Source organism: Centrocercus urophasianus, unplaced genomic scaffold (genome assembly GCF_019232065.1).
Source record: "Centrocercus urophasianus isolate 14NV4802_14NV808 unplaced genomic scaffold, USGS_Curo_1.0 seq_12, whole genome shotgun sequence".
NCBI classification, from domain to species: domain Eukaryota; kingdom Metazoa; phylum Chordata; class Aves; order Galliformes; family Phasianidae; genus Centrocercus; species Centrocercus urophasianus.
In genome coordinates, this window is record NW_024884364.1 from 42,523,526 (window position 1) to 42,535,664 (window position 12,139).

At 34.6% G+C, this 12,139-nt stretch overlaps 1 protein-coding gene across 1 annotated transcript in view; it reads right to left on the reverse strand.

Annotated features, from left to right (window-relative positions):
• The window catches only part of CNKSR2 (connector enhancer of kinase suppressor of Ras 2), a 191,008-nt gene that overhangs the window by 89,982 nt on the left and 88,887 nt on the right, over positions 1-12,139 (reverse strand). The window contains exons 7-8 of the mRNA XM_042810178.1: positions 9,065-9,124; positions 4,372-4,440 (exon numbers count right to left, since the gene is read on the reverse strand). Of these exons, the coding sequence (XP_042666112.1) occupies positions 4,372-4,440; positions 9,065-9,124 (129 nt within the window). The remainder of the gene's footprint in view (positions 1-4,371; positions 4,441-9,064; positions 9,125-12,139) is intronic.

The following is a 12,139-nucleotide window of genomic DNA, read 5'->3' on the forward strand; positions in this document are numbered from 1 at the left end:
TAAAAGCACATGCATAAGAGCTATAGAAGGAAGTTGAGGAAAAGGCGAATTTCTTTTGAACATTTATGATTTTGCTGCATTGTTTCATTATTCAAGTCAAGCATCATAAAGGAAAAAAAAATTAGTTTAAATGAAACGTTAGCAGAAGCTGTTTTGTGAGGTTTCAAACACTTGACATCAAAATCTTGGCTATCTCCTCTGCTGTCCCCTTCTTTGCATTTTCTAGATCACTTTTCCTCATAGACTCATTAGACATATTGTTTCCTTCAAAGCCAAACTAACAAGGTCTTACAGGAAATACCTGTATTCAGAAAAACCAAGCCCAGATCTGAAAAAACAAAAAAACTCAAAGAACTGCAAAACAATGCAGAAAAACTGAATAAGTAGCAAACGTATGAAACATTTTTGTAAAATTCTAAGATAGATAGTTTTTTTATGGTTTGCTTTTTCTCCAAATGAAATGGTATCTACTCCAAAATTCATTTCATGTGCATACAGTCCAGAGTTTCATATGTGCCTCAAGTTTAGTATTTCCTATCAGCTGGAATTTGCTAGCTCCCCAGAAAACCTGAGTCTGTGGAGGTTGAACTGCTCATTGCTCACTGAAACTTAAAAACCTGTTCCTTTCTTTTTCTATGCAAGAATTAAGTTAGGATAATATCTGGAAAGATTTCATACTATTCCTATATGCTTCACTTTACAGAAATGCAAGATTCAGTCTTGTAAATACATCCATAATGTTTCAGATGAATTTTAGTAACATCTCAAATTTTTTGAATTGTAAACGCAAAAATAATTTCAGCAACCAACTCCTTCTGCCCTGGCTCAGTTCCCGAGAGTCCAAAGGAGTTCCTACATTAAAGAACATACCATAGAAAAGCTAGGTGTTAATTACACGAGTCCAAAAAACCTACACATAAATACAGTAGCTTCTACATGAAATAATTCCTCGTATTTGCCTTTTTGCCAAACTGAACAATGTTTTTCCCATCATCTTTATTTACATACATTCTGATGAGTTTTAGCTAATCAACAGCAAGTGAAGAAATCCACATCTATCGTGCCATACCATAATTGTATGAAATCCGTGCCATATCACAGTTGCTTTAAGGTATAAATAACATGCAAAAATCTTCTCCTAAACATAAAAACTATTCATAGGAGATGACACAACAACAGCCTGTCATTCAGGAATCCTGCTTCTCAGTGTATACACCTAATGGTTTCTGCTTTCAATAGTTTCTGCACAGACTGATCACTTATGCAATCAGAAAGAATACTGCAAAAAGTAATAACTCATGTTTCTGCACGTTCAGTTGACTAAATGGAAGATTATCTTGAGGCAAAATACACTCTTGAATTATATATAGGAAGAAATGCAAGCACTGAAGTACAGTGAAAATTCTGAACTGCCTCAATAACTCCTTTTAGTTTGCCTTGGAACTGTTTCAGAAAGCCAGGCTTTTAAAGGAGATTAAAAATGGAATTTACATGAAAGTTTAAGGGAATGCAGTTCTTTGAATTCTAATGGAAGAGCTATGCCTTTAGTTACAGAGCTACATAAAACACTCTAACCTGCAAGACAAAACTGACAGAAGATTCAGCTATCTAACATCAATAAAACACAGGTTAAAAGGGACATTTTTCTGAATATTAACTTTTAATTGACTTTAGGCCTAGTTTTATTATTTCTTTGTTTTAAAAATTCAAAAAATATTTACATTCCAAGCTTCCTGCCAGTAAAAGTGGAATAAATCCTGTTACACATATTTTCTTACAACACAGCAAAAGACTTGGGTAATCATGTGAAATCCTTTGATTTCACTGCCAGATGAAATACGATGAAAATAAAGCACTACTGCAGCAAGCAAAGAGAGGATGTCAGTAGAGAACTTACAATTAGTTGACATCCAGTATTAGGATGCTTGTACTAAAAAAAAAAAAAAATAATAATAATTTAAGTCAACTTAAACTATTTGCCTAATTTCAGAATTCTCATGATTAAAATGTAAACCTGGTAAAAAGTGTTAGTTACCAGATTGAATTTCTGAAATAATTACATGGATCTCCTCATATGTATACTAATACTTTGAAACACACAGTACTGAAAGTCAGGTATTAATTTTGATAGCATACATTGAAATGCCAGAAGAAAATATGGAAGAAGAGAACTTTAAAATAATTTTTTGAAGTTTCCTTCCTTTTCTTTCTGAAGCTTGATTCTCCAATTACAAGACATTATCCTAAGAACACTTACAGGTGAACAATACTTTACAAGACCTACCCGCAGTTATTTCTGTAACTTGTGTAATACTGAAATGATACGTACAAGAAGCAATTGCTTATGATTGCAACTACTGAGCAGTATATGAAATTTGAAACAAATAATTCAATAAACAGAAAAGTTATAAAGAAACATCTTCAGAATTCTTCAATTCCAAAGCAAAAATCACTATAAGCAAGAATACTTCTCATAAAAACAGATTCCTAGAACTGTAAGTTAAATTCCTCATGATAGTGTACAAAACAACTGATTAAAACTTTTGTCAAAAGAAATAAAAACCCCCCAAAAGAGATTTTTAAAAAGTCAATACTTGTAGAAAATATTGAATACTTTGGCTCCAGAAATTGGATGAATGTAGTATACCTTTGTAAAGGTAATACAGAAGGTGTTATTAAGTTTTACTGTGGAAAGTCAACAGTAAAACACAAGGATGTTACCTGTATATAGTATCAAAGTTGCCAATTATTTTTTGATAAAATGAAGAAGGAAAATATGCAAATGTATGATATAGCCTATTTCTATACATAACTTTTACATCAAATGTTACCTCTTAAGAGCTTCTCTAAGCTCCCTATGTTCCTCTTTCCTAGAATTAAAATCAACTTTGCTTTTTCTTTCCTGCACCTCTCAAAATATAGTTTCACTGATGCAAAAGCCAAAATACCTAAATCCTACACTCAGAATTATATCCAGGTATGAAAGAAAGCTCATCTTAAGCCCTGCCATAATGTTTTTATTAATTGTTTTAGGAGTAAAAATCTGATCACTTCATCAAATAAATGCAGTATAGATATGTCAAGAAAACTAGAATTAACACCTGCTTGACTGAAAATTTCCAAATTGATAAGCAAACTCTCTATGGTATAGCACCATCAAAAATGGTGTAAAAAACGAAGAGTGTAACAGTATTTCATAACATTTTTCATATAAATTGGTATTTAATAAGCTTTCTTTATGCAGAAAGAAAGAAATCAGTGATCAACAATAAACATAAGTAATCGTGGCATACAACACTTATGAAGAAATGATCTTGGGGGAAAATACTAAAATTCAACCAGATCTGGTATGATTTATCAATTTATATTGCCTAGTTCAAAAGACAGCTTCTCGTCAGTTAAGTTGCGCACACGCACAGTATATTTGATATCAAATTTAGCTGGAGGATATGCTGAAATATTATACTAATTTGTGCAGAAGAGCTGATATGATGCACAGTGGCCTAAAGCTATAAGAAGAACCCTATGGGGAATGATGAAACACACTTTTAACAAATGCTTGCTGTATTAATAATGGAAATCTAGGATCATTTTCTATCATTTAAATTGTTTGCAAGGACATACGTAGTTAATACCCTAAACTGACTCATAAATCTTTAAAAAAGCTTATACTTGAGACAAAGAATAGCTGCTTTCTATACTGACAGTCTGCTCTTTTCTGTTTACCTTTTCTTAGCTAATTAAACAGTTCACCAATCTTGAAGTCACCATACATCCGTGAACATCTGTGAACATACATCCGTTCACAGAGAAACCAATTTGCTTGGTATTAGTTACATTTGCATATCATATCCCAGATATTTGTCTCATCTTTTCACGTCTGAAAAGTTGTATTCATGTTAAGCTAAACACCCTTGGCACAATGTAGGAATTTGAACTGCTGTTGTTCTTGAAAGCCACTTTCTACATATCCCAGCAGATTCAGAAAAATAAAGTTTTTCAGCTTCTACGAGTTACCTTTGACCGTAGATACACAAGGTCATAATAGTTTCATCTTTCCTGCATGCCTTCAAGCCAGACCTTCTATCACACTAAAACTAACTGTTAATTAACAGAACATAGATAAGCAAAAAACCCTACCATACCTCCCAAGTTTCCATTATCTAGTCTGACTTCACGATAACTCCAGTGATACTCAGATGATTAGGTCTTAACTTAAGAACTTGAGAATTATGCATTATCAGAAGAGAAAAGATGTTAAAATAAGCAAAGATTTATAAAAACACATTTTTCTACACATTCCTTCCATACATATACTGATGCGCCATGACACCTCTATCTGCAATTGACACAGAACATAATTATACATACCACAGTTTGGTGGTTAACTTGAATCACTTCATCTCCAGCATGGATTTTCTTGCACCGATCTGCAGGTGACTGAATTTAAAATAAAAGAGATGATAAAGAATACAGTCCTTACTGGTCATCATCTCTCTTTCAGCAGTATGATTGCTAAGGTATGTAGATCAGGTTAGATAGATAATTACATTCCACTGTGAAACGAACAATTAAAGAAATGTTTAATAAATCAATTCATTGTTGTTGGTGAAAAATAATATGTGCTATTGTACACAATACAATCAACTGTTAAGGAAGCTATGTATATATATTATTGAAGGATAATCAAGTCTTATAAATTTCTTTATCATTTCATTCTACTCAAAGCCACCTGATATCTCTCAGGACTTAACAGATAGTTAAGAACCTATCAAGGCGAATTTGAAATTGCTTCATAAAAAAATTTCCCAACATTGCCTTTTGAGTTACTTTTAAATATTTCAATAGATTCAAAAGAACTTCAGTAAATCACTGCTCTTAGAAGAACACACAAAGAAAAGAAGTTTAGGCCAGCTACCAGGCAGGAAGATCACGTAACTTACACGGTGACTTAGTGTCTCGGTCATTATTATGGTGAAAGAACTGAAGTATTGAAAAAAAGCAATACAATCCTAAGATAACACTTTCAAGAAGCAAAGTAGCTTTTTTCTTTGCTTTTGCCTTAAAAAAAAAAAACACCCAACAACCACAACCCAAAAACAACAACAAAAAAACACCCCACAAAACACGCAACAAAAAGAAAACCAATCAACAGAAGAACCTTTATCCTCTTCTACTACCTATATTTACAGTAGACCAGCTGTTTTCTGAGGCAAGAAAAAAAACACCAAAAACACACACAAAAAAACCCCTTATGTTTGAAGGAAAATAACTTCCTTAAGCTTTTTATAGAGTGACAATTCTATCTTTCTCTCAATACTGTAGCCTCCAGCCTATAAAGTCACTTAATCAACTGAAAGGCAGAAGTTGAAATTGACAATCTAAAAAAAAACCCAAAAACAACATGTTGCTCAGGAGCAGATTTTCAAATACCTGCTATGAATTCTAAAGGAATAAAGAAAATGAAATTAATTTTCAGGTAAGATAACACATAGTCTTGATAACATGCACCAAGGCTGCTAAGTGGATTGTTTGTGATAACTTGTGTACTACATTCCATGTTCAAAATACGTGTTCCATAGCTGTGCTATGACTTTCTAATGCAATCTCACGTGCATCATGGCTTGGATTAAGAATGGTGTTTAAAAGAAACTGAGAAACCCAAGAGAAATATGTGTCTAAAAGATATTTCACTCACAACTCAGTTCTAGGAGGCATTGTTTACAACATCCTAAGTCAAGGTAGGCTGGTAGAAGTGTAATTTTATTTACATAAAGAAAAGCTGCCTTGGCTGATCAGCACTATTTCTTGGGGGAAAAATTTTAGCACTAACTGTGTACCAGGAATCTACCTTCTATCTGATGCTTCACCACTCACACCTGCTCATTCACTCTGCTAACAATCTTTACAATCCTGCTGTGTAATATCACTATTTTAGATCCAATATTTTTACACCTAAGAATTTCAAAATGTCTATGCTAGTGAATCCTGTGTCACCACCCTTGAACATAATGGGATTTTATTACAATATCATCTTTCTCCTGTACTGACTTCAGCATTTGCAGCTTAAATCTCGACAAAACTGGTATTTTTTGTGCAGCAGTTTGCTGAGACAGTAAAATAAAGGGGAATCATCAGACTGGAAAAGTCTACTGTAAAGAAAACAAATAAATGATTGCAATTATGCTTGGAATACAATTCAACATGACAGTGAAATCATTTATACTGGAGTCTCAAGGCTGTTGCTTTATGAACAAGTTTCAATTTCTTAATACTTTTTTGACAAGAATACACAAGTTAAGAAATAAAATCTTTTATCATTATTTAAGGAAAATAGAAGAGCATTGATAAACTTTTTTTTATTATGATTTTCTGATCTTTAAGCAAAGCATCAATTTGTGAAGCTCTAAAGGGAGAAATACTGTGTCACATGACATCGTTAGCTAATAATTTAGTTTAACAGGGACTTGAACAGATGGAAGTACCTGTTGCTGATGCTTATCCATTTGTATCATATAAGCTAATCGAAATAAAATTTATTCTTCAAAATGCATTTAGTTTTGATCTTTAGGTTAAATGTTGTCTATGTCCCATTCCCCCAGTACAGCAAAACTGTCTGAAAGACCAACTCATACAACCCTGCTCCCATTATTTCTCTTGGAAGGCCTGTCTTCCCTGAGTACACCCTGCAAACCCAACCAGTGGACCATGCATGCATGAGAACACTGGATCACATCCTTTCAAGTTACAATCCTGCTGTAGATGTAGCCCATGACATTTCTTAGAAAGCATTATTTTCTATTAGAAAAACAAATTACCAAATGATTTTATTTGGAGGATACATTTGTTTTGTCATTTAAAAGACTGTCTCTAATTTGGTCTAGACAGGCTACTCAGTATGAAAGCTGTAATCTCTTGTTGGAATAATACATCCTTTAGAATTGTTATTTTCAAACAAGAGTGGGAAGACACAAACCAGAAAATTGCTCTAATGCTACAGGATCACTAGACAGAAGCTCTTCCAGGGCAGTGACCTGTAAGAAAACTTGGTCTCTCATACTTCAAGACTCAGAGCTCCACTAATCTCAACTGTAGAACTGATGTGTTTGGAAAGATGGCTCCTAATGCTGAACGGCAAGATGCAAATTCAGTTTTATAGCTGAACATCAAAAACTTCAAATTGCAAATAGAGAAAGTAGAACTGTGGATTAAAATGCTATGTTAGATTAGGCAGCTAGTATTGCCATACTACTGTGTTTATTAAAAAGACAAGTGTTTCTCTGAGATCTGTCAGGAACATGTCAGATAAAAAGTTGTGCCAATGTCTTACTACAATGAGCAGAATTGGAAAGACAAAGGCTGTAAACTTTTGTTCAGAAGGAAGAGATTTGGACTAGAGTTTTCCTAGAACTTCAACTGCACCAAAAATGGTAAATGGGGCAGCATCAATGAATCAGATTGAATCTGCATCATCACCACCTTACGCTGACCATGCTGCTTAGATGTTTCTCCTCACGTCTATCAGAATCACATTACTTCTTCATTAAATAAAGTGGCTAGCAACTGTGTGTTTAAAAGAACACACACACTTTACTTTCCCTAAGGCACAACTCATTTTCACTAACATTTTAGCACACAACAGGCTTTTCCCTAGATAGCAGACTGCAGTTTCTTGGTTTGCTATGAGAACCTTAGGGCTGTTACAATGAATGAGCATCAGTAACAAAAGCAGAAAAGCCATCATAACTGAAGCTTCCTGACATGGTTCTAAATTACGTTCATGAATCACAAAAGATAAATGTTTTGAGGGAATGCATTAAGATTATTTTTATCATCGCCCCTGGGAAATTAAAACCACCATTAGCGACTTACAGAGAGAAATGGTTCCTTGTATAATCAGATATCCAGCCGTAAAAAGCATACTCTCTTACGCTTTCTAGAGTTGGCTCAACTATGCTTATGCTGTTTTTTAGCTTTGCTAATTTTACTGATGATATTTGGAGTTTCAGGTATAAGTACCTACAATTTTTATTTCAAGGGTAAATTTCCATGTACCTTCCTTATTCTTGGGCAGCATCATGAGAAGTTCTACAACAGATATCATTTGCTGGATAAAACATGGATATCCTGCCCATATCAAAAGGAAAAAAAAAAAAAAAAAAAGAGAGGCTATCAGATGGCAATTTCTATGAAGGGATAAAACAGCAATCCCATTTTATTCAGATTTTAACAGAGCCTCACTGAAGATCAGATGTAACAGCTGCAAATAGTGTGCAGGTAGTTTCACAATATGACACAGTAACAGAATAAAACATTTCTGACAGCTTTAAGAAAGTGCCATCAAAATCTTCGCAAAGAAGAAAAATTTTGAAAAAAAAAATTGAAACAGTTCAGTATTGTTTAGTAGGTTGTTCTGTGTTTATTGAAGTTTATAATGATCACCTTGCTCATTTCTTAACAGCATGCTATTACCCTATACGTGGTGGACAAAAAGGCGTATTTCAGCAGCTGAAAATTGGTCTATTGTGTTATGCTTGCAGTTTAATACTTTCAGTGAGAATTAGTACACCAGTAATAAGTGCTCCTTTCAATAGGCATTGCTCAGTTCATGCAGAAACGTGTTTATTTGTCAATATGGAGGCACATCTTCACTTCCATGCACTTATTACAAAACAAAGCTTGACATATGGAAAATATAAAAGCTGTTTTTCTAATACTGCAGCAAACTCCAGCATTTCGATCTACATATAACAAAGATTTACCTTTTTTTCACAGAGCAAGAACTCCAAGGTAACCACCTCTTATTTCAATCAACTGAATCATTTTAGGTGTCTTACAAGAGCAAATCAAGACTGATTCTCCTGGTTTTCAGCTGAGAACTACTGTTTCAATTCTGAGATAAACAAGCAAAAGCATTTCTGCTGCCCAACATGCTACTGGTCCTCATCAGCCAACTAGCACACTTTCACAAGCAAAATGTAGTCTACAGCAAAGGGAAAGCATAAACCACAAGTAATGTCAAAAAGGCTTCCAGGCCTGTACGTACAGTATTAACAATACTTACATTTTCTGTTGTTCCAGTAATTACATGGAGACCATCATATGTTGACTTAATGTACATACCCTAAGAAAAAGACATTATGGGAAAGAATTTTTAAAGTGTTTCACAAATGATCACCATCCAAACATAACTTGCATATCTCTAAAAGAAAAGCCTTTTTTTCCCCCAGATTTGGTGGACTTTTAGTACAGGTCACAAGGAACTAGTAGTTGGGCAGGATGGGTCTCTCTGACACACACAGAGAACAACAGCCCAAATGATTCCAGCCCTAATTAGCAAGAGCAGCCTAAAAATTACCACAGTCACGTCCATAAATACTTCACAGCTTTCTTTTGCTTTGGAAGCCACAGAAGACTAGAGTCGAGTCCACACAAACATACCTTTCAAACCGATAACCAATGCTGTGAAGCATGCTGGCAAAATGAATCTAAGACTTTCTGACTGTCTTTACTCATTTCAGTGGGCAGTTCAGCTATAGAACTGAATAATGACAACTTAAACATCAACTTTATTAGCATTGCCACTTCTTTCATAAACTATGGAAGCAAAGGGATAGCTTATGGACAGTTACAAGTTCCTACATGGGTACTTTGGGATAGAACCTCAAATCTGTTTTTTCATCAAGTTAAAATTGGAACATTTTGATAGCAATCTCCAAAATAATTCAAAAAAAAGGAAAAAGGAGAGAATTGACATACACTACATGTTTAGCAATTTCTGAGGAAGTTCTTTCCTTAACTACTTCAGAGGAAGCAAGTAAATACTGAGCACTCAAGCAAACGTTATCTCCATCATCATCTCTTTCTCCTCTTAAGCAGACCGCTACAAAGAAACCTATATTGACGAACAGGGTGCATATACCAGTGATAAATGGTAAAGAGCAAAGATGACTTATCCATTTTAGCTAATCTAATTTGGGACCAGAATTCACAAACATTGATAGTGGAAAAGAGGAAGTATTCCCTACTTAAGGTGGTGACATCACAACCAGAAAAAAAATATATATATATATACATATATATGCATTTCTCAGGAGGCAACGCTCAAAATTAACTTTTATTTTGTTCGGCACAATATTAGAAAAAACTTCATCCCTGAAAGAGTGGTAAAGCACTGGAACAGGCTGCCCAGGGAGGTGGTTAGTCACTATTCCTGGAGGTGTTCAACAAACGTAGATAAAGTACTAAAAAATACAATTCAGTGAGTAGCATTGGTAGCAGGTAGATGGTTGGACCAGATGATCTTAGAGACCTTTTCCAACCTTTATGATTCTGTGCGACAATAAGAGCATGAAATCTTGTTGTCATATTGGGCTGCCACAGCTGGAAGAGCACAAAGGAAGGATCTGTTCTCTCAGGCAGGTAAGAGCCCCCTAACATTATTTTTCACCTTCTACCTCCTCTATCCACCTTAAATAACATTCCATTGATTGTCTCCATGCACGTGGTTTCCTCAGTCATATCAAATACAGTACAGACATTTCTTATACAGTTATCCTCACAACACCCCTGTGAGGTAGGGAAACACTAATATATACACATTTTAAAGACAGAGTAATGAGTCACATAATAGATACGTTGTTTTTGAGGTGTGGGGGTTTTTTGGGTTTGTTTGTTGGGATTTTGTTTTGTTCTTTTGTTGCTGTTGTTTCTAATCCCTACCCCAAACAAAACAAAAAACAGCATAGCATCACTCTTAAGATTGCGATCTAAGTGACCTGACCAGACACCATGCAACACGGCAAGAGTTGAAACCACAGTGCTGGCAGGAATTGTGTCAGGTTCACGCAGAGCAATATCTGAAGGAAGTCACAATTTTGTTTATGCTGACAATAAGTTACTGCTTTCAAGTTAAATATCAAAATGAAAGCATAGGATAAAGTTTCAGACTTAATATTAACTTCATGTTCAATTTCATGCATTATTCTGAAGGATGGTAAAATCTTCTAAGTATGCTATTGTGGAGTAGTGAACATTGCATCTAATCTAATCTTTCCTAGAAATCTAAAAGAACTTCAAGAAGCAAAAGAGAATAAAGATTTTTGAATTTTTTTCTTTAAAGGCTAAAATCAAGACACTGTGCACATCAGAAGAGAAGCTGTAATAAATTCTGCACATGCAAAGTTAAGAAGAAACGTTACACTGATACTATGCCACATTATTTGAAAGAACCAATACCAATCTGTTTACAAAACAGCTTTTAAATGGGGAGAAGTAACATTTTGCCATTTCCAAAAGAAATGCAATGGAAGATGAGCTACCCCTCCACACACACACCCCACTGCTTGCTTTAAGTGAATCATGCATCAGAAACGGTACAGAAAAGAGATAGGACACGTTTCCTCTGAAATGAAAGAATACCAAAAATGTTTACAGTTTTTCCTCCCTGCCTCCTTGTGGCTGCACAGTATCAACAAGACTCTTAATGATCAGTGTGCACCATTCTTTCCACTAAAACAAATTGGCAGATACACAGCTTCTATATTCAAAGACAATGCCAAAGATCCTAAGAACTTCTTTAATCTGAGGGATTCTTATAAAAGAAAAAGTAATGCATTTTATATGGCTAAGATAACTACAGAAACCATCCTGGGAATAAACAAGAACAAAAAAATTCCTTGATTAAAGATCAGGTAACTTGTGCTTCACTACCATCACAGATTGTTATGATCAGTTATAGGCAGAAATCCAATTTCAAACTACTTAATACATTTTATCTTAGTATAAACTATTTTTTAGTCAAGGCTTCAAAAAACAATTACTTTTTTTTTTTTTTTTTTTTGGAAGAACCTGCTTTACATTTAACTCAATTTACTCAATTCTGGATGGAAAACACAAGAAGATTTAAATTCCATTTTTCATGTATGTAACTGAGTTGTTACTTTCTCCACGATGACATCTTAATGCAGTCCCCTGAACTGCATTAGCCTCTTTAGCCATGAACGTGCTCCAAAAGTGCAAAAGTAAACACACAGCTCAAAGTAAACCTGAGTATCTTAGCTCAGCCCTAGAGCTTAAGTATGATTAGTAAAGACCAAAGTCCCAGCAGTTCTCAAAACCCTATTCATAGCTTCCCCCT